The sequence below is a fragment of the Heptranchias perlo genome, chromosome 9, assembly GCF_035084215.1.
Source record: "Heptranchias perlo isolate sHepPer1 chromosome 9, sHepPer1.hap1, whole genome shotgun sequence".
NCBI classification, from domain to species: Eukaryota; Metazoa; Chordata; class Chondrichthyes; order Hexanchiformes; family Hexanchidae; genus Heptranchias; species Heptranchias perlo.
Window position 1 is genome coordinate 56,314,987 of NC_090333.1, and position 21,293 is coordinate 56,336,279.

The window sequence follows — 21,293 nt, forward strand, 5'->3', positions numbered from 1 at the left end:
CTTAAACAGGCTTTAGTTTTCTTATCTTTCACATCAGTGAGGTGTCATAACGTCCGCCACAGAACAACTGTATACACAGTCAAAGGGAGGGCGAAGAAGACTATCCTCCAACTCATCGTGCTCAATGGCAAGGGAGATTCACTCAATGTATTAAAAGTCTTGCGTGAAGCATGCACTTTCTGTTCTCGCAATTTTTCAGTCATACTTTTGCTGTCAATATTTCACGATCACACTTTGTTGATTGGGTCAAAGTAAAACAGGAGCAAATCAGAAATGAAGAGGACAGGACAAAAGCGGCTAGAAAATTGCCAATGAGAAACCACTGAGAACTTATGAAAACAATGACCAGTCAGGAGAACCTAACTTTTTTTTAAAACTGTAAACAATGAAATCACTCAAAATGCTTTACCACATAGTAAAGAAAAATTCTATCATCAAAAATAAAGTTTTAAATAATATTTAATTTTTTTTTTAATTACATATTTCACAAGAACGGAATAAATTTATCCACTAAATTGCGTTTTCAATACCTTCATTAAAGATTTTACTTGAAGCTCTCAGCCTCTTCTAAAAGCATGGGCTTGGACATTACTTTTGCCTGGAACTTTAAGTTTGTTAGCTGAAGGTAGCTCCCAAGATGCACCACTAGGATATAGTCAGCCCAATTGCTGAATTGTTTCCCATCAGCTTCCAGCAAGTATCTGTTCAGTTATTTCTAAAAACTATTTGAAGCTGCAGGACAATTTCAAAACTTTTATTCAGGTAAAGTTTATACTGACTGTGTTTTAAAACGGAGAAGCAGAGAGAGAGAGAGAGAGAGAAAAACTGAGGAGAGAGAGGTCAACCATTATCTTGTAACGATTAGACATCTATTTTAGCTTTTGTTTTATGCTTGAATCATATATGCTCTCAATGAAAAAGTCAAATTGTCTCTCTGCCCATAACAGTTTGAGAGATTTTGAAAAGGGTCCAAATGTAAACTGGATGAAGAATGAGTGGGTTTTCAACTAAACTCTTAACTAAAAGTTGTCCACCAGTGAGCCAAACCTTGCATTCCATAGGAACATAGGAAGATAGGAACATAAGTAGGCTGTTTAGCTCCTCAAGCCTGTTCCACCATTCAGTGAGATCATGGCTGAGCTCTGACCTAACTCCATATACCTGCCTTAATCCCATATCCCTTAGTACTATTGGTTAACAAAAATCTATCAATCTCAGATTTAAAATTAATTATTGAGCTAGCATCAACTACGGGTACGGTAGCGTAGTGGTTATGTTACTGGGCTAGTAATCCAGAGGCCTGGACTAAAATCCAGAGTCACGAGTTCAAATCCCGCCACGGCGGCTGGCGAATTTAAATTCAATTAATTAAATAAAAAATCTGGAATTAAAATACTAGTATCAGTAATGGTGGCCATGAAACTACCGGATTGTCATAAAAACCCATCTGGTTCACTAATGTCCTTTAGGGAAGGAAACCTGCCGCCCTTACCCGGTCTGGCCTATATGTGACTCCAGACCCACAGCAATGTGGTTGATTCTTAATTGCCCTCTGAAATGGCCTAGCAAGCCACTCAGTTGTAAAAAAATCTTGCTAGGGATGGGCAATAAATGCCGGCCTTGCCAGCGACGCCCACATCCCGTGAACGAATAAAAAAAAAATCAACTGCCGTTTGCTGAAGAGTTCCAAACTTCTACCACCCTTTGCATGTAGAAGTGTTTCCTAACTTCACTCCTGAAAGTCCTGGCTCTAATTTTTAGACTATGTCCCCTAGTCCTAGACTCCTCAACCAGCGGAAATAGTTTCTCTCTATTTACCCTATCAGTTCCCCTTAATATCTTGAAAACTTTGATCAAATCACCCCTCAATCTTCTAAATCCCAGGGAATACAACCCTAGTTTGTGTAATCTCGCCTCTGAATTTAACCCTTAGTGTCCAGGTATCATTCTAGTAAATCTACACTGCACTCCCTCCAAGGCCAATATATCCTTCCTAAGGTGTGGTGCCCTGAACTAAACACAGTACTCCAGGTGTGGTCTAACCAAGGCTTTGTATAGCTGTGGCATAACTTCTCCCCCTTGAATTCTAGTCCTCTAGATATAAAGACCAGCATTGCTCTAGCCTTTTTTATTATTTTCTGTACCTGTCCATGACATTTTAATGATCTATGTACATGGACCATTAAGTCTCTTTAAGTCTCCACTGTTTCAAGATTTTCACCATTTACAAAGTACTCTGATCTATCCTTTTTAGGTCTAAAGTGGATGACCTCACATTCGCCTACACTGAAATCCATTTGCCACAATTGTGCCCATTTACTTAATCCATTAATATCTTTCTGTAATTTTATGCTTTCATCTACACTGCTTACAATGCTGCTTATCTTTGTGTCATTGGCAAACTTGGATATGTGGCTTTCTATCCCATCATCTGAGTTGTTAATAAATACAGTGAATAGTTGAGGCCCCAACACAGATCCCTGTGGGACACCACTCGTCACATCCTGCCAATTTGAGTACCTGCCCATTATCCCTAGTCTCTTGTCTTCTGCCACTCAGACAATTTCCTAACCAGGTCAATAATTTCCCTCAATTCCATCAGCGTCAACCTTAGCCAACAGTCTCGTATGAGGGACTTTATCGAATGCCTTCTGGAAGTCCATATAAATAATATCCATAGACATTCTCCTGTCCATTACTTTAGTCACCTCTTCTAAAAATTCAATCAGGTTTGTCAGGCACGACCTACCCTACCGTTACAAATCCAACCTCCACTTCTGCCAAACCTCAGGGTTACCACTCAATTTCCGGCAAATCTGTTTTTACTTTCACTTACTGCTGTTTCTTTCCTCCATGGCCACACCTATGCTAGCTTCTTCTGCCTTGTGCCATGGTCCACATTCTGATCCTCACCCATATCCAATCCTGCCCCCACTATCTGCTCTCTACTCTCTTCAGGTCTGGTACATAAGGCCTCAGTTTGTTCATACCCCTGCTGTCTCCACTGTCTGCGTATTGCCTACCTCAGCCTGCCGTCCAAGTCCCAATCCCCATGGATTCCAGTTTCTTTGCAAGTTTCCCAACATATTGCGCTGCACTCAATTTAAAGCACAACAAGCACATTAAAGAACAAACTGGGAAACCGGCTTAGGCATCAGACTGGTGGTGGGGAGGGAGGGCCAGGAGAAAAGGATAGGGGATGAAGCAGGACTAGAAGTTTGATTGGAGGTATGGGAAGTACTAAAGGAAAAGGAAAGGGAATGGGGGTGTAGAAGCAGGAAAAGGGGGAAAGGGGATTGGATTTAAGGTAGATGCATTGGGGGTAGATGATAGGAGAGGATCTGAGGTGCCAAGGGAGGATATGGGAGATTGGGGAGTGAGAAGATGGAAGCCTGTGGGGAAGATAATGGGATAGGCAGGGGTAATATGGGAAAGTAACTGAGGGGAGGGTATGATGCAGGGTATGAAAGGGGGAGAGGCTTTGGGTTGTGACAACGTCATTACGTAGAGGAGACTATGGGAATGTGTGGGTGTGGCAGAATAAGAAAAAGCAGGGGAGAGGATGGAGACGAGTATTAGAGGTGGGTGGAGATTGGGTGAGGGGAGGGTTGGGGACTAGCAAAGGAGGTTTCAGAAGATGGGGGTATGGTGGGAAAAGGAGGGGGGGTGAGGAGATGGGATGTGGAACTGTGGCAGAAGAAATCTGCAAGAGGAGCAAAAGGAGCCACTCCTATCACAATGCTTTCCGCTACTACTTGTGGCCCTGTAATGTCACCATTCATCATCCCAAAGCCAACCGGCAACTCTGGCCAGATCCTTTCCCCCATCCACCACCCAAAACCTACCTATAGCCCTCAGTGAATCAATGCCCCAACTACCACTGTAGTCCCACCAACCAAATATAAGACAGAAGACTAAATAAAAGAGTTAAGAACCACAGATGGAAAGAAAAAAAGAGGATAACCAGAAAAAACAGCAAGATAGAGAGAACCAAAAGAGACACAGAGTTAAACCAACACCACAGCAGATCCGCTCATTTAAAAGAAAATTGATCTGTTATACCTATTGATATTTTTCCCCATTTCAAATCCTTTCCTTTCCCTAAAATTGTTCCCTTACCAACCCATCCCACCTCCACTTCTTCCTCACCCTATCCTCCGATTTATCATAGCAACACCACAGGAGATCCACTATTTTATGCTAAAATGACAAATTTTTGCATAATGGACACGTAACAGGATGCATTTATTCCAAACAGCTTATCTGTATTCAAATAAATCTCCTACACGTGTATGCTGTACTGATTAATTCACTGTGGTTTTGATTATATGTATTTCTGAAGGATTCAATAGAAGTATTGCATTAATGAAATATACAAGACTTAAATCCCATTCAATGCTTTACCTACTTATTCTTTTAAATCTAGAAATGTATCCAATACCAACCTAGGACAGGAAGATTTAGCATGTTCTTCTATGGACAGTTTGAATGTTGTGGGAGCATCTACCTCCTGATGGCTCTAATAAAGAGACAAAATACAAAACTTGAAATCAAAAAAATCATTATTTTCATGGCACACAGTCCAATGGCTGAATCTACTCAACAGAAGGCAGGTTAAGAGCCTTACAGAGTGGCTTAATAGGCTGTCCTAGGGACTGATTCTGTTGAGTTTTAATAGTATTCGTGTGTAAAACTTACCAGTTTTCTTTTTTTTCCTATTCGAGGTGATACGGAAGATTGCCGTAGTAACGGGCTTCCTCCAATGCAGTGTGGCATCTGCTCAGTCTTTTTTTCTTCCTAAAAAATTTCAAAAAAAACTTTTTTAAGAAAACAACTTTTAACAGAGCTTTTAACAGCTTTTTCAAGACAAACATCGAGTACAATAAATGTGGATTATTTCGAGAATGATAAGGCCTAATAACTAACAGTAGAGCAGTAAATATTACAACCAGAAACATCTGATTATAGATTTCAGGCTCAACTGTCCATCAAACTAGTCTACCAACGTCAGATCATGTGCACTACTTTATGGTTAGGATGCCAGATGGGGCACTGCACAGAAGTGGTTCCCCTCTCTTTGGAAAGAAAAATTGATTACTTCACCTGCTTTGGAGCAAAACACTTCCTGATCAGAACAGCACCGGTGCTCATGGAGAGTATTCCACCTTCCAGCTGAAGTGGGAAGTTGGAGGATGAGGGATTGAAATATAAAGTGTTAAACTTGATACACAGTCTATCATCTCCAAAATGACAACTTGGAACTGCAGAAATACCATTCTGCATAGTCCAGACTTATATTAACAAACATTTCCCACATTCAGTTGGCAACGCTAGTGAATTTCGAATTAACTTCATAACAGCAGTGACAATACTAGCATAACAAATTTCCAGATATACTCTGAAATTACGTTTGTTAGATTGAATGTGTCTAAATTTTGTTATCACTGTAAAGCAAATAAACTGGGCCCTCAATGTCTAATGGGCCCTTGAACTTCTCCATTAAATTGGAGTGACATTTCATTCATGAATCCATGTGAACGTCACCATACATCAAGAACATAAAACACACTAACATTTGACCTCAGCACCAACATCTGCTGTAAACACAATCTGCCTCCCCAATACACACAAAATTGAAAACTGTATTTTCTATTGATACAATCCCCAATGGTTATAGTGGGGACGTCTGTGCGATTGTGATTTGCCCGCTATAGGCGGTGGCCGGTTTATCGGGTCATAGAATCATAGAAGTTACAACATGGAAACAGGCCCTTCGGCCCAACATGTCCATGTCACCCAGTTTATACCACTAAGCTAGTCCCAATTGCCTGCACTTGGCCCATATCCCTCTATACCCATCTTACCCATGTAACTGTCCAAATGCTTTTTAAAAGACAAAATTGTACCCGCCTCTACTACTGCCTCTGGCAGCTCGTTCCAGACACTCACCACCCTTTGAGTGAAAAAATTGCCCCTCTGGACCCTTTTGTATCTCTCCCCTCTCACCTTAAATCTATGTCCCCTCATTATAGACTCCCCTACCTTTGGGAAAAGATTTTGACTATCTACCTTATCTATGCCCCTCATTATTTTATAGACTTCTATAAGATCACCCTTTAACCTCCTACTCTCCAGGGAAAAAAGTCTCGGTCTATCCAACCTCTCCCTATAAGTCAAACCATCAAGTCCCGGTAGCATCCTAGTAAATCTTTTCTGCACTCTTTCTAGTTTAATAATATCCTTTCTATAATAGGGTGACCAGAACTGTACACAGTATTCCAAGTGTGGCCTTACTAATGTCTTGTACAACTTCAACAAGACATCCCAACTCCTGCATTCAATGTTCTGACCAATGAAACCAAGCATGCCGAATGCCTTCTTCACCACCCTATCCACCTGTGACTCCACTTTCAAGGAGCTATGAACCTGTACTCCCAGATCTCTTTGTTCTATAACTCTCCCCAACGCCCTACCATTAACGGAGTAGGTCCTGGCCCGATTCGATCTACCAAAATGCATCACCTCACATTTATCTAAATTAAACTCCATCTGCCATTCATCGGCCCACTGGCCCAATTTATCAAGATCCCGTTGCAATCCTAGATAACCTTCTTCACTGTCCACAATGCCACCAATCTTGGTGTCATCTGCAAACTTACTAACCATGCCTCCTAAATTCTCATCCAAATCATTAATATAAATAACAAATAACAGCGGACCCAGCACCGATCCCTGAGGCACACCGCTGGACACAGGCCTCCAGTTTGAAAAACAACCCTCTACAACCACCCTTTGTCTTCTGTCGTCAAGCCAATTTTGTATCCAATTGGCTACCTCACCTTGGATCCCATGAGATTTAACCTTATGTAATAACCTACCATGCGGTACCTTGTAAAAGGCTTTGCTGAAGTCCATGTAGACCTCGTCTACTGCACAGCCCTCATCTATCTTCTTGGTTACCCCTTCAAAAAACTCAATCAAATTCGTGAGACATGATTTTCCTCTCACAAAACCATGCTGACTGTTCCTAATCAGTCCCTGCCTCTCCAAATGCCTGTAGATCCTGTCCCTCAGAATACCCTCTAACAACTTACCCACTACAGATAGCAGGCTCACCAGTCTGTAGTTCCCAGGCTTTTCCCTGCCGCCCTTCTTAAACAAAGGCACAACATTTGCTACCCTCCAATCTTCAGGCACCTCACCTGTAGCTGTCGATGATTCAAATATCTCTGCTAGGGGACCCGCAATTTCCTCCCTAACCTCCCATAACGTCCTGGGATACATTTCATCAGGTCCCGGAGATTTATCTACCTTGATGCGCGTTAAGACTTCCAGCACCTCCATCTCTGTAATATGTACACTCAAGACATCACTATTTATTTCCCCAAGTTCCCTAACATCCATGCCTTTCTCAACCGTAAATACCGATGTGAAATATTCATTCAGGATCTCACCCATCTCTGGGTCAGATTAATTTCAAGCAGGATTTTGACAACTTCAGAAATTAAATCTTAACTCGTTGTTTAAGTACTGTCAGCTCTGGGATTTGAGTTCAGAGCTCCACCCCCACTCTTTCTCACGGAGGTGATTCTCCGAAGTAGCGGTCAGGAAGTGGCCCCTTGCAGGCAGTCTCTCCACCTTCTCTCCCGCTCCCTGCCGGAAATTGCTGTTGGTGATCTGAAGAGGATTTCTGGGCTTCTATATTGTCAATATTTCTTAGAATTATATTTGTGGACAATATTCCTGGCCACAGACAAACTATGCGAGGTGGAAGCTTTTCACCTTATTCAGCTATGAGTTGAAAGTACGCAGCAGTCTGGTCAGTTTCACCACTACAGCCAGTACTATAAATGTTGCTCGAGTTTCAGCAGGCTTTGCCACTTGGGGCTGCCTGAAAGGACTTAATCACAGGTAAACGCAAGCAGGATCTTCTCCTTTGAAACAGCATTGCCATTTATTAGGTTAATCCTCAAGTTAATCCCTAATGATCAATTGTTATTTTGCCAGTTTGGGATACAAGACTAATAGAGCCATAGTTACCAGGGTTTACTTTGGCACAGTTTTGAAAATAGTTGTCACGTTGGCTTGTTTCCAATCTGATGGGCGCTCCCTTGTACTCATAGACTCCCTCACGATGACCTTCTGTACTACAGGTTTATCCCTCACCTCAATTATATATATCAGGTGCACACTGTCCATCTCTGGGGACTTATTGTTTTGAGCTTGTCTAGTTATTTCAAAGCTTATTTTTAAGACCCTCTAGGATGGAGTGGCATGTTACTCGTGTCTTCTCTAGTGAATTCTCCAGGAATTAATCGTGTTAATTATGTTTTGCTTATCCTTAGCTTCAAACCAGCTTTCATCCTTAAAGGATCTCATTTCTTCTTTGATAACCCTCCTGCTTTTTCTTGCAGTTGTATTTAGCGTCTACATCTAAACTTGTTTCTTGTACCGTCTTTGCTCTTCTGATCATCTTTTAGACATTTATTGAAAGCTCCTGCTTTCTTCCCAGTGGTTTCCCTTACCATTCTCCCTTCAGGCTTTGTAGAGTTCTCTTATTTACTCCACTTGATTTGGTCTTCCTTCACCCATCACCACGTGCTCATTGATCTACATTGGCTCCCGGTCCGGGGACGTCGCGATTTTAAAATTCTCATCTTTGTTTTCAAATCCCTCCATGGCCTCGTCCCTCCCTATCTTTGTAACCTCCTCCAGCTCTACAACCCTCCGAGATAGAAACATAGAAAATAGGAGCAGGAGTTGGCCATTCGGCCCTTCAAGCCTGCTCCGCCATTCAATATGATTATGGCTGATCCTCTATCTCAATACTATATTCCCTCTCTCCCCCCATACCCCCCTTGATGCCTTTTGTGTCTAGAAATCTATCTAGCTCCTTCTCAAATATATTCAGTGACTTGGCCTCCACAGCCTTCGGTGGTAGAGAATTCCACAGGTTCACCACCCTCTGAGTGAAGAAATTTCTCCTCATCGCAGTCCTAAATGTCCTACCCCGTATCCTGAGACTGTGACCCCTCGTTCTGGACCCCCCAGCCAGGGGAAACATCCTCCCTGCATCCAGTCTGTCTAGCCCTGTCTGAATTTTATATGTTTCAGAGATCCCCTCTCATTCTTCTAAACTGGAGTGAATATAGGCCGAGTCGACCCGATCTCTGCGCTCCTCCAATTCTTGCCTCTTGCACATCCCCGATTTTAATTGTTCCACTATTGACGGTCGTGCCTTCAGCTGCCTAGGCCCTAAGCTCTGGAATTCCCTCCCTAAACCTCCCTGCCTTTCTCTTCTCCTTTAAGGTGCTTCTTAAAACCTATTTCTTTGACCAAGCTGTTGGTCAGCTGTCCTAATATCTCCTTATGTGGCTCGGTATTAATTTTTTTTTGATAATCGCTCCTGTGAAGCACCTTGCTACATTTTACTACGTTAAAAGTGCTACATAAATGCAAGTTGTTGTTGTTATCCTGGATGCTCAGTAGTACATACTTAAAGCCATTTCATTTGTCCTCAACTGAGGTTTTATTTCCTAAGTTACTTTGTTCAAGCTCTTCCTTCATTCCCTTGAAGTTGTCCCTTTCAAAGCTACAGATCTGACTACTGGTTTACAGTATTTGTTTATCCCAGATCAAACTAAATTTGATCATGTTATCGCCGCTATCACCAAAGGTTCCTCTTCTTCCATTTGTAGCATGCTATCTGGGTCACTTGCTATTACCTAATTAAGATGTGAATTGCCTCTTGTGGGTCCCCAATGGAAGGGTCAGAAAGTAGTCATGGATTCTATTTACTAATTCAGATTCTAAGTTAAATCCCCCACTGGTATTATCTTTTTTGCCTGCATTACAAGGCACATCTACAAGGCACAAGTCAGGAGTGTGATGGAATACTCTCCACTTGCCTGAATGAGTGCAGCTCCAACAACACTCAAGAAGCTTGACACCATCCAGGACAAAGCAACCCGCTTGATTGGCACCCCATCCACCACCCTAAACACTCACTCCCATCACCACCGGCGCACTGTGGCTGCAGTGTGTACCATCCACAGGATGCACTGCAGCAACTTGCCAAGGCTTCTTCAACAGCACCTCCCAAACCCACGAGCTCTACCACCTAGAAGGACAAGGGCAGCAGGCACATGGGAACAACACCACCTGCACGTTTCCCTCCAAGTCACACACCATCCCGACTTGGAAATATATCGCCGTTCCTTCATCATTGCTGGGTCAAAATCCTGGAACTCCCTTCCTAACAGCACTGTGGCAGAACCTTCACCACACCGACTGCAACGGTTCAAGGCGGCGACTCACCATCATCTTCTCAAGAGCAACAAATGCTGGCCTCGCCAGCGACGCCCACATCCCATGAACAAATAAAAAAAAAATTACTTTTTAAAAAATCTGTTTTAACAAACAACAGGTCCTCCTTTTTGTTTTGAGTTTATGGTTCATAGCAAACTCTTTCATAGCTCTTTTTGTACTACACATTTCACATAGGAACATTCAGCACAGGTAAAGTCTGTGGCTATCCATCTAGCTGGTTCCAATACCTTCAGTACTTTGAAGGGAGTTTACTCGGTAACCTCCCTTCAAAATGCACAGCTCTAGCCCCAGGTAAACAAGTCACCATTCCTTGGATACTGCCTTTGTGACATACACTCACTATTCAATGAGTATTGTCTTTGTGACACACATTGTGAGACCATCTCCAACCGACATCCAGATCCACCAAATCACTGCTGGCACTACAGTTTAACAGCCAACCTCAATGGAAACTCATATTTATTCAGCTATTATCTAGACTACAGAAACTTTACACTATGAATACAATAATCTATTTGAAGGCAAGCCTGTGATTTGAGGTTTTAGCACTTGGCCCAATCACTGCAGTGTTAAAAATCCTGGCACATTCAAGCTTTCTTTGTCCCTTTGGTCCACATAAGGCAGTCTTCCTACATAACTACTTCCTTCATAACTACCTTCAGCCACAGTAGTTCACTGGGGAAGATTATTCTGTACCATTGGTTCTACTTCCTTTACCTGTCAGGGTTATTAAGATAGAGGTACACCACCTCCTCGCCCGTCTAATCTAGATTTCCTACACATTCTAAACTCTTGTATGTTGTACTCGTGTCCATCACTGGGGTTACATCACAGTTCCCAACTTCCTTCGTTAGCCTCTGTAACCTCCCTTCAAAATGCACAGCTCTAGCCCCAGGTAAACAAGTCACCATTCCTTGGATACTGCCTTTGTGACATACACTCACTATTCAATGAGTATTGTCTTTGTGACACACATTGTGAGACTATCTCCAACCGACATCCAGATGCACCAAATCACCACTGGCACTACAATTTAACAGCCAACCTCAATGGAAACTCATTTATTCAGCTATTATCTAGACTACAGAAACTTTACACTATGAATACAATAATCTATTTAAAGGCAAGCCTATGATTTGAGGTTTTAGCACTTGGCCCAAATAATCACTGCAATGTTAAAAATCCTGGCAGATACAAGCTTTCTTTTGACCACATAAGGCAGTCTTCCTACATAACAACTGTCGATGCATTTCAAAGCTAATTCATTTTTCATCTATGACAATTTTTTCAGTCAAAATTTATACACGTTCGCACACACTAAAACCCAATAATTTACTGTAGTATTTAAGAACATAAGAAATAGGAGGAAGAGTAGGCCATCCGGCCCCTCACGCCTGCTCCGCCATTCAACAAGATCATGGCTGATCTTCTACCTCAACGCCATTTTCCTGCACCATCCCCATATCCCTTTAATATCTAGAAATCTATCAATCTCTGATTTGAATGTAGTCAATGATTGAGCCTCCACAGGCCTCCAGAGTAGAGAATTCCAAAGATTCACCACCCTCTGAGTGAAGAAATTCCTCTTCATCTGAGTCCTAAATGGCCTACCCTTTATTCTGAGACTGTGACCTCTGGTTCTAGATGCCCCAGCCAGGGGAAACATCCTCATTGCATCTACCCTGTCGAGCCCTTATTAAAAAAAATTTACGTTAACTGTTATAATAAGTGAATCTCTGGAATGCAGATTAGATATTATTAAGGGGTCTGTGGGCATGTGAAGACTACTCATTCATGGACAAATCTGTTTGAATTTACAGTATTAGACAGAAAAGATCAGTCAGACCTGATTGCAGCACAGTGTCTGCTGATACCTGTAGCGCTGTCCAAACATGATCAGTGCAGAGTTAAGGACATTCAATTTTTAGATTACGGTATCACAGTTCTGAATATAAGTACCACCTGAAAGTTGCTGATATAAGTTTACAGAATATACCAAGCACAGGGACTTCAGAAGGTAACTTATCCACAATCACCCCCCACCCAAAAAAACAAACATGTATCTGTACCAAATCAAAATTATTAGAAAATAAACATTTTGTATCTTCCTCACGGGTGGTGCGTGGGCAGGCAGTGATAAGCACTGAATGCTAGAAGATACCATGTTGAGATTTATTCCAAAAAAAAAACAGGTACTTTGGAAGAAAACTCATATTGTCCTCACATCATGGTCATGGCTCCGCCGTTGTGACCTTGATTTCTTTGTTTGAGGTTTATCCTTCTCTCTCTTGTGTTTTGAATGTTTTCTTGACATCGTTATTTCATTTGTGGAGCTTAAAAGAAGGAAAAAAATTCTGAATTAATGTTAGAACATACACATGGTGCTAGAGAATATCACATATTAAATGGTTATATTTTCACTGTCCTATCAAGAATTGCACTTTTTACATACACAGTCAGATTATAGTTACCATTTTTTGCAAATACTAGTGAATGCCTACTTACGTTTCTCTCTCTCTCTCTCTCTTCCTTTCCCTCTGTTGCTCCCACTCATCCTCCACTTCAGTTTCTCTCTCCTGCTCAACCTTTGCTTCTGTTTTTCTCTCTCCTACTCATCTTTCACTTCAGTTTCCTTCTCTTTCTTGCTCATCTTTCACTTTTATTTCTCTCTTTCGCTCCCACTCCACTTGTTCCTTTTGTTTTTCCTTCACTTCATATTTCCTTACAAGCTCCTTTTCTTTTCTGGTCTGTACTCCTTTACTTTCTTTCTCAATTCTTTTCACTTTCTTGGATCATGTATGCACAGAAGGCCAGGGAAAGATCATGAATGTTCATGCACAAAATATCGCAATCACACATACATGCCAATGAAGGGCAAAAAAGCAGTGAGGAGCACTGCCAATAAATACATGAGCCCATTTGGGCTGCCAGTATGCCTAAATGCTTCTAGATCTCTAAAGGCATTGCTCAGCTGAAGGGTATGTGGTTTTATGCTATGTAGCACACAATATATTACCAAGACCAATAATTTACAATGATTAATTAAAAACATATCTTGACAATCAGAGTATTTTAATGTTATTATTGTGCCCAAAATCTATGATTAGGTACATATTTTTTAAAAACTGTAAATCAATGGGCTTGTTACAGGTTGCAGGCAGGCAAGAGGTGGGTTCCAAGAACTGTGTAGCAGTCATGGGAAGTGGGGAAGGGGCCATATGGGTTGATAGTTTTGGGAGGGTGGTGCTTCACCAACAACAGTTAGCTTCTAACCGAATTCCGTATTTGCACCTATTAGCCTTTGTGACCTTAAAGGGACAGGCCTGCTTAAAGACAGCTGCCGTGGGTTGTGTTTATTTTTAAAGATTGAAATAGAACAAATTGGGTGGCAATTTTAAACCAAAATGACGAAGCTTTGGTAAGTATCTATGTAATTCTACCGACTTGGCACTTCCTGTAATTCCCACACACAATCACGAACAGTATTATTCAATAGCATTGGTATAGCACCTTTAATGTAGAAAAACATCCCAAGGCACTTCATAGAGATGTGAAGAAAAAAAAGGGACGCTGAGATGGAGCCAAAGAAGGAAAGATTAGGAGGGGTGACCAAAAGCTTGGTCAAAGAGGTGGGTTTTAAGAAGGGTCTTAAAAGGAGACAGAGATGGAGAGGCCGAATAGTTTAGGGAGGGAATTCTAGAGCATGGGACCAAGGCAGCTGAAGGTACAGCTGGCTGCCAATGGTGGGGTGAAGGGGGGCCCACAGTAGGCCAGAGTAAGAGGAATGGAGAGTTCCAGGGCGGGGGAGGTGGAGAGTGGTTGTAGGACTGGAATAGGTTAGAGATAGGAAGGAGCAAAGGCCATGGAGGGATATAAACACAAGAATAAAAATGTTAAATTTGAGTCATTGGGGAACCAGGAGCATTGTAGATTAGCGAGGATAGTGGCGATATGCAAGGGCATGGAGGTTGGGAGGCTACCCAGGCAAGTTTGGCAGTGATAAATGCATAGACAAAAGTTTCATGAGCAGATGGGCTGAGATAAGCGTTTTTTGGTCATTGAGTGAATATGAGGTCAGAAACTCAGCTTGGGGTCAAACAGGATGCTGGTGTTGTGAACAGTCTGGTTCAGCCAGAGACAATAGCTAGGATTGAGAATGGAGTGGGTGGCAAGGGACCGGAATGTGTGGTGGGGGCCTAAAACAACTGCTTTTGTCTTCTCAATGTTCAGCCGGAGGAAATTACAGCTCATCCAAGACTGGATATTGGGCAAGCAATCTGACAGGACAGAGGCAGTGAGGGTGATGGAGGGGCAGAGCTGGGTGTCATCACTGGAATCTGACCTTGTGCCAGTAGGGGCAGCATGTAGATGAGGAACAGGAGATCTACCACAGATCCTTGGGTGAATCTGGAGCTAATGGTGCATAACAGTTCTTGACTGTAGAAAAACACTTGTATGCAAGAAGCCTTAACCTGACATTTAACATGTATTCTGCCTTACATTAGAAAATCAATTAGATATATACAAATAAAATTTCCACCCACATCCCATTAAATTTTAAATGTTTAGAGGCTGTGGTCGATTAAATTAATTGTACCAGAAGCAAAATATTACAGCTGGGAGGAAATCAGAAATATAAAACATGAAAACGCTGGAAACGGCAGGCCCGGCAGCAAGTAGTGGTCGTTTCGGCTGTGGAGCCTTCTGCAGAATTTATTTTGTGTTCTCCTGACCGATGCTGCCTGCCCTGCCGAGAGTTTCAACGGCGTTTGCTACTTTAAATCAATTGCAAGTAGGAGGGAGTATCCGGGAGGTGCGAGGGAGTATCCGGGAGGTGCGAGGGAGTATCCCCCCCTCCTCCCTTTTCAAGCCCCGGGTTGACATTCCCCGAGGTGTCAGGACTCCCTGCACCAGAGACTCGCGGTCCTCTCCCACCCGGCGCCACACTGGGGTTAACGCGCGTGCCTCGTCGGGTCTCTTGGTCAAGCACCAAGCGATAGTAGGCCTACACCAATAAAAACACGACAGCAGCAGTAACTGCAGCTCTGCTTGAGAAATTATCGCCTATATTTATACTCACTACACGGATATCAAACGGGGCGCGCATACTTTATCTTCTCAATGTGACGGTGCGAAGTGTTTTCGTTTATAAACAACTCAGCTGTTCTCAGATGGTGAACTGAGCAGCACCGTGAGGTATTCTGGGAGTGATCGTCACTCGAGCCGTTCGGACTACAATTCCCAGAGAGCACTGCGAGGAAGACGCAGGCGCAGTGCTGATCCTTCCCTTAACCCCACCGTCCGTTTATCGAACGTCGCTGTTGGTAACATGGCGGAGCAGCAAACAGGGGAGCTGCACCAGGAGGACACTGCCTCAAGTAGGAATATAAGTGAGAGGCTTGAGGACTCATTTGCCTGATTTTATACCTGGCTCTCAAGTTAATTTTTTGAGGGGGAGGAGAGCCGCAAATTTTCTTTCACAATGTTTGTATTTTCAGGTAGTTGTGATGGAGTTGCTTTGAGGGCCTGACCGCAGAGCTCCGTCTGAGGGCCTGATCCTGGTGACGGAGCCGAGAGGCAGGTGTGGAGGTAGCTCTCCATTAGAGGAGCACCAAAGTTCGTAGAGAGGGACTCCAGCTAGGAATAATGTAAAACGGGCACTGGTACAAATTAGCCAATGCCTCTTATTAAACTCATGCATATATTTTTATGCTCAAATTTTAGACTTACTAGATGACTAAAATTTTAATGGCCCTTTTTGAAATTTTAAAATAGTTGATCTTCTGTACCGTTACTCACTGGGCATTTTTTTTTACAATGTTGTCCTTCTGTAACTCCTTGGGGTGAAGTTGGATTGGGTGGGGACGCAAAACAGGCGGAATCGTTTTTACTGCTTCTCACAACACGTCCAATATTCGGTTGTATTGAAGTTGATAGAACCTGAATATCAGGCGGGGAGTATAACAGGTGACCGATGCGATGCTGCCTGTTTTGCATCCCCGCCCAAGTCCAATTTCACTCTCACACCCACCTGATGATCTGGTTTTGTCTTCGACTCCTTTCTCTCTCTGCCTCACACCTGTTGTCTGCAGCCTTTAGTGTATTTCTCTTTGTATGAGTCTCTCCTCCACTCTGCCTCTCTCTTCTGTATGTGTGTCTGGATGCTTCTCAGTCTGTCTTTTTTTTATGTCTCCTACTCTGTACACTTTTTTTTCAGTATGGCTCTTTTATTTCTGCACACCTTTTGCTGTTACCTGTCATGGAGATCTGGAAATAGATTTGGGTTTCCAAACTTCTGATGGCCTTCAAAATTATCGTGACACTCTCTGTGGCACAGAGAGGAGAGTGACTGAATGTGGGCTCCAACTGAGGAGTGGAGATAGTAGTGCTAGGGTGGGACAGAGCAGGGAAGTGGGTTGAATAACCAAATGAGAAGCTTCTATGTTTGTGTCATGAGAGTGCGACCTAAGTGTACCTCTCTCCCATATTTATGCTTGAGCAGTGCAACCAGTTTTGATGTAAACCAGCTGGGAATTTGATCCCAGCATTCAATATATGTGCAGGCTGGCTGTAACTGGCTACTTCACATGCACAAATAAGAGGTCTCACTTTCCTCTGCCAAAACCACCCACTACTCCAGGATCATCCTGGAGAGCAAAGATCACCTCTGGCTTCTTTTCTCCACCACCAATCGTCTCCTTAAACCCGTCTCCCCTGCCCCCGCAACCTTCACCTCCAACAATAAGCTCAAGGAGCTCCTGGACTTCTTTATCACTAAGATTGAGCTGTATGTCAGCTCCCCCACCTCAAAAAACCCACCCTCGACCCCTCTGTCCTTGCAAACTACTGCCCATCTCCAACCTCCCTTTTGTCTCGAGACTTAGAACGTGATGTCGACTCCCAAATTTGTGCCTGTCATTCGTGCAACACCGTGTTTGAATGTCTCCAATCAGATTTCCATCAAAGTCACAAATGGTATTATGCTCTGTGACAGTAACCATGGTGCATTTTTCCTCCTCTACCTCTCTGCAGCCTTTGACACAGTCGACCACACTTTCCTCCTCCAATACCTCTCCGTGTCCAGCCCAGTGGGACTGCCTTCGCTTGGTTCCACTCTTAGCTATCCGAACTTAGCCAGAGCATCTCTGTTAATTGTCTCGCTTCCTGCATCATTTCCTCTGGAGTCTCCCAAGGATCTAACCTTGCCCCCCTTCTCTTCCTCATCTACATGCTGCCCCCAGTAACATCATCCAAAGACTTGGAGTAAGTTTCCTCATGTATGCTGACGACACCTAGCTCTACCTCTTCACCACCTCTCGCAACCTCTTCATTGTTTCCTTGTTGTCAGGCTGCTTGACTGACATACAGTCTGGTTGTGACGCAATTTCCTCCTGTTAAACCTTGGGTAGACTAAAGCCATTGTGTTTGGCCCCTGCCACAAACTCCGTAACCTAGTCATCGATTCCATCCCCCTTCAAAGCCACTGTCTCAGGTTGAACCAGACTGTTCGCAACCTCAGCATCCTATTCGACCTTAAGTTGAGCGCCTGACCCCATATCCTCTCCATCACAAAAACCCTCCTGCTTTCAGCTCCACAATATCACCTGCGTTTCGCCTCTGCCGCAGCCCGCCTGCTGCTGAAACTCTCATCCATGCCTGTCATCTCCAGACTTGACTGTTGCAATGCTCTCCTGGCCGGTCTCCTATCCTAAACCCTCTGTAAACTTCATCTCATCCAAAACCTTGCTGTCTGTATTATATCCTGCACCAAGTCCTGCTCATCCATTACTCCTGTCCTTGCTGACCTATATTGGCTCCCCAACGCATCCAATTTAAAATTCTCATCCTTGTGTTTAAATCTATTTATGGCCTTGTCCCTCCCTATCTCTCTAATATTTCTAGCGCACCCCGCCACCCAGAACACACTATTCCTCCGATTCTGGCCTCTTGTACATTCCTGCCTCCCTTTGCTGCATCATTGGCGGCCGTGCCTTTAGCTGTCTAAGCCACTTGATCTGAAATACTTTCCCTGAACCATCCTCCTCTCCTCCTTTAAGACCCTGCATGAAACCCATCTCTGTCCAAGCTTTTTGTCACGCCTCCTAATAACTCTTTCTTAGGCTTGGTGCACGTTTTTGTCTGATTACACCTCTGCGAAGTGCCTTGGAATGTTTTTCTTCATTAAGGTGCTATATCAATGCAAGTTGTTATGATATTAGCAAGTGTGCAGCCAAAAAAAAAAATTCAGCTTGCTTTATGAATCTGAACAGGTCAATGAAAGAGCAACTGTGGACAGTCCAAACGCAACACCGGGTTCAAATCCCTGCCTTAAAATGATTACGGAATATAGAAATTCCCACAAAGAATTACCGTCATTGCATGCTCAATAAAGAGGTGTGTTGGATACTCACAGGAGCTCCGATGACAGTCGGCTGATGATGTGCACCTGTGCTGGTGCAATATGATATCATAACAATGAGCTAGTGCTTGTTCTTAAACAGTGCATTTATTGGAGCCCCATACCCCCATTTAAAAATGGTCTTCCCAGTCACTGGATGAAACAGATCTGTAGATAAGCTGTCGGCTGTGCAAAAGTGTTTGGAGCTATTAGCATAAGATCAATATTAAAGCTGTGCGAGTAGGGCAGGGAGAATAAGTATTGGTCCCTGATACATGAGTAAAGATGCTTCAAATCCCGTGCTTAGCACAGACCAATCAGGTCTGTGGAACACAATGGAAATATATATCCAAAGATGAATTAACCTAAAATTATAAATAGTTATATAAGAACATAAGAAATAGGAGCAGGAGTAGGCCATATGGCCCATCGAGCCTGCTCCACCATTCAATCAGATGATGGCTGATCTTCGACCTCAACTACACTTTCCCGCCTGATCACCATAGCCCTTGATTTCCCTGGAGTCCAAAAATCTATCCATCTCAGCCTTGAATATATTCAATGAGCAATTAAATTGTGTATAATGCCTGATGGATCTACAATAGCAAACAGTTAAACATTTTCTTGACCCCTTTTCCCTCCTGTCCTCATTTGTTTGATTTTTCTCCCTGCTTTTGTTAGGAATAATTTTGCTACATTACTTGTGCACTGTTGCTAACCTCTGTCAGAAGGTAGCAACTAATGAGTGTTTTTGTTCATTCCAAAAAAAATTGCTAAGTCTGTCAAGATTGCTAAATTTCTTTCCCATTTATATGTCCTGTTTTTTGTTAACTGGGACATAGGGTAACTATTTTATTATTACTTGGATCTTAAGTCGGCCTGTTCCGAGGCTGCTTGAAGTCATTCTTAGAGTCTTGCAGCCAGACAGAAACAGAAAGAAAGAGTGGATATCAAATGGAAATGCAGACAAAAGGAGACTAAAAATGAGAGGGTGGGAAATGAGACAGATGTACGGAGGTTGGGGGGGTGGGAGGGAGACATGCATATTTTATGTTTACTTTTGTCCATGACCAATGCCACAGAAGATCAACTATTATATAAATATCCAATAGCGGATGATTCTAATATTATAAATTGTTTATAAACAACCAAAAGATCAATAACCTATCATGATATTTATAAATACCCGATATTATGAATCATTTTATAAATGCCCAATAGATCAATTTTACAAATTATCTAAATACCAAATGCAGTCTACTGAAAATTCAAAGTTGGTTTCTGTACGAAAAGATTTTGAATTATCCAATAATTTGAATTAAGCAATGTGAAGAGCACAGCAAAATAAGAATTTACTGCTTAAATTTTTTTCCGGTAATTGAAATGAAGGGAATGAGACTGTAGGTAAATGATTCAGATGCTATAAATGCAAATCGTCTAGAAGAGTGGAGCAGACACAGGCCCAGGCCTGGGGAGCAAAGCAGAAGTTGGTACAAGACCGTGGAGGGGAGGAGAGATTGTCAGACTGGAGAACTGGGAGCAGGTAGACAGTAGCAAGTGGCTTTGGTGGGGGGGGTTAGGGGCAGGAAAGGAAAGAGAAGTGATTTAAGATTCCCAAGGGGATGAAAGGTGTCTCTAGGCTAGTGAGATGGAGGTGGGAAGGAGCCATGGCTTGAGAGCACTTTGGGTAGGGATGCCCCCTCTTGGCGCATTACTTTGTAACCAAGAAAGGAAATAAGAGGTTGCTGTACATACACATGCAATGCTCAAGTCAGGCCCCAGCTGAGCAGACTGAGCTTTGATATATCAGGGAATGTGTGTCCAAGGTTGGAAATGTCATGAGCCCCATGGGGGTGTCAGTTTGTGTGAAGGAAAGTTTCCAGAGTGACTAGAAGGCATGAGTAAGTTTGTGACTTAAAATGTAGAAAAAACACCCATCAGTATAATTCCAAATTTGGGCTGTGTTCAGAGAGCATTTTGAGCTAGAGAAAACTTGGGAAAAGTGCCTGGACTGGTGGATATAGGGCAGTGGTAGTTGTGATGGGTGCAGTATGGGGTAATGATTTCAGAGTAGTAGACACAAAGCATTTTACATAAGTGCAACTTTTCATATAGCCAATTGGTATCAGTACACTAAATAAATCTAATGACAAAAATTATGTTTCAGTTGTAACCCTGCATTAGAGCCATAAAATATTAACCCATTATTCTCTTTCAGAAGCTGACATCCTATGGATTTCTAGCATCTTCTGGTTTTGTTTTTTTTCTGGGGAGAGGGAGAGTAATTCTTTAAGTGGCATTAGAAGAGGTGGATTTTAAAAAAAGTTTCAAGACTTTGGTGTTCTGCTGGTCAATCCTTTCTTTTATATTTCAGCTTTCAATTTTGAGAATGATGATGTTGAGGATGTTGGAAGTGTCACTGTTGACTTGCACTCTGAGGCTGATTCAACTCAACAAAACTTTAGTACAACAACCACCACTGATGCACAGCATGAAACCTTCACTGAAACAATGGATCCAACTACAACAGCTGGAACAGCTGGTACGTTTAGAGAGAGAAAACATG

General features: G+C 42.7%; 2 protein-coding genes across 6 annotated transcripts in view; one reads left to right on the forward strand and one right to left on the reverse strand.

Moving 5' to 3' along the window:
* Nucleotides 1–15,524, reverse strand: part of swt1 (SWT1 RNA endoribonuclease homolog) — a 120,437-nt gene extending 104,913 nt beyond the window's left edge. For 3 of the 4 annotated variants that reach the window (XM_067990497.1, XM_067990495.1, XM_067990498.1), the window contains exons 1-4: nucleotides 15,410–15,524; nucleotides 12,554–12,662; nucleotides 4,699–4,797; nucleotides 4,446–4,519 (exon numbers count right to left, since the gene is read on the reverse strand). In XM_067990497.1, coding sequence (XP_067846598.1) covers nucleotides 4,446–4,519; nucleotides 4,699–4,797; nucleotides 12,554–12,643 — 263 coding nt within the window. In that variant the 5' untranslated portion in view covers nucleotides 12,644–12,662; nucleotides 15,410–15,524. The remainder of the gene's footprint in view (nucleotides 1–4,445; nucleotides 4,520–4,698; nucleotides 4,798–12,553; nucleotides 12,663–15,409) is intronic. The other variant, XM_067990496.1, reaches the window with a different exon arrangement.
* A 113-nt stretch (nucleotides 15,525–15,637) lies between these two features.
* trmt1l (tRNA methyltransferase 1-like) overlaps nucleotides 15,638–21,293 on the forward strand; it is a 69,730-nt gene continuing 64,074 nt past the window's right edge. The window contains exons 1-2 of one of the 2 annotated variants that reach the window (XM_067989730.1): nucleotides 15,638–15,719; nucleotides 21,102–21,269. In XM_067989730.1, coding sequence (XP_067845831.1) covers nucleotides 15,659–15,719; nucleotides 21,102–21,269 — 229 coding nt within the window. In that variant the 5' untranslated portion in view covers nucleotides 15,638–15,658. The remainder of the gene's footprint in view (nucleotides 15,720–21,101; nucleotides 21,270–21,293) is intronic. The other variant, XM_067989731.1, reaches the window with a different exon arrangement.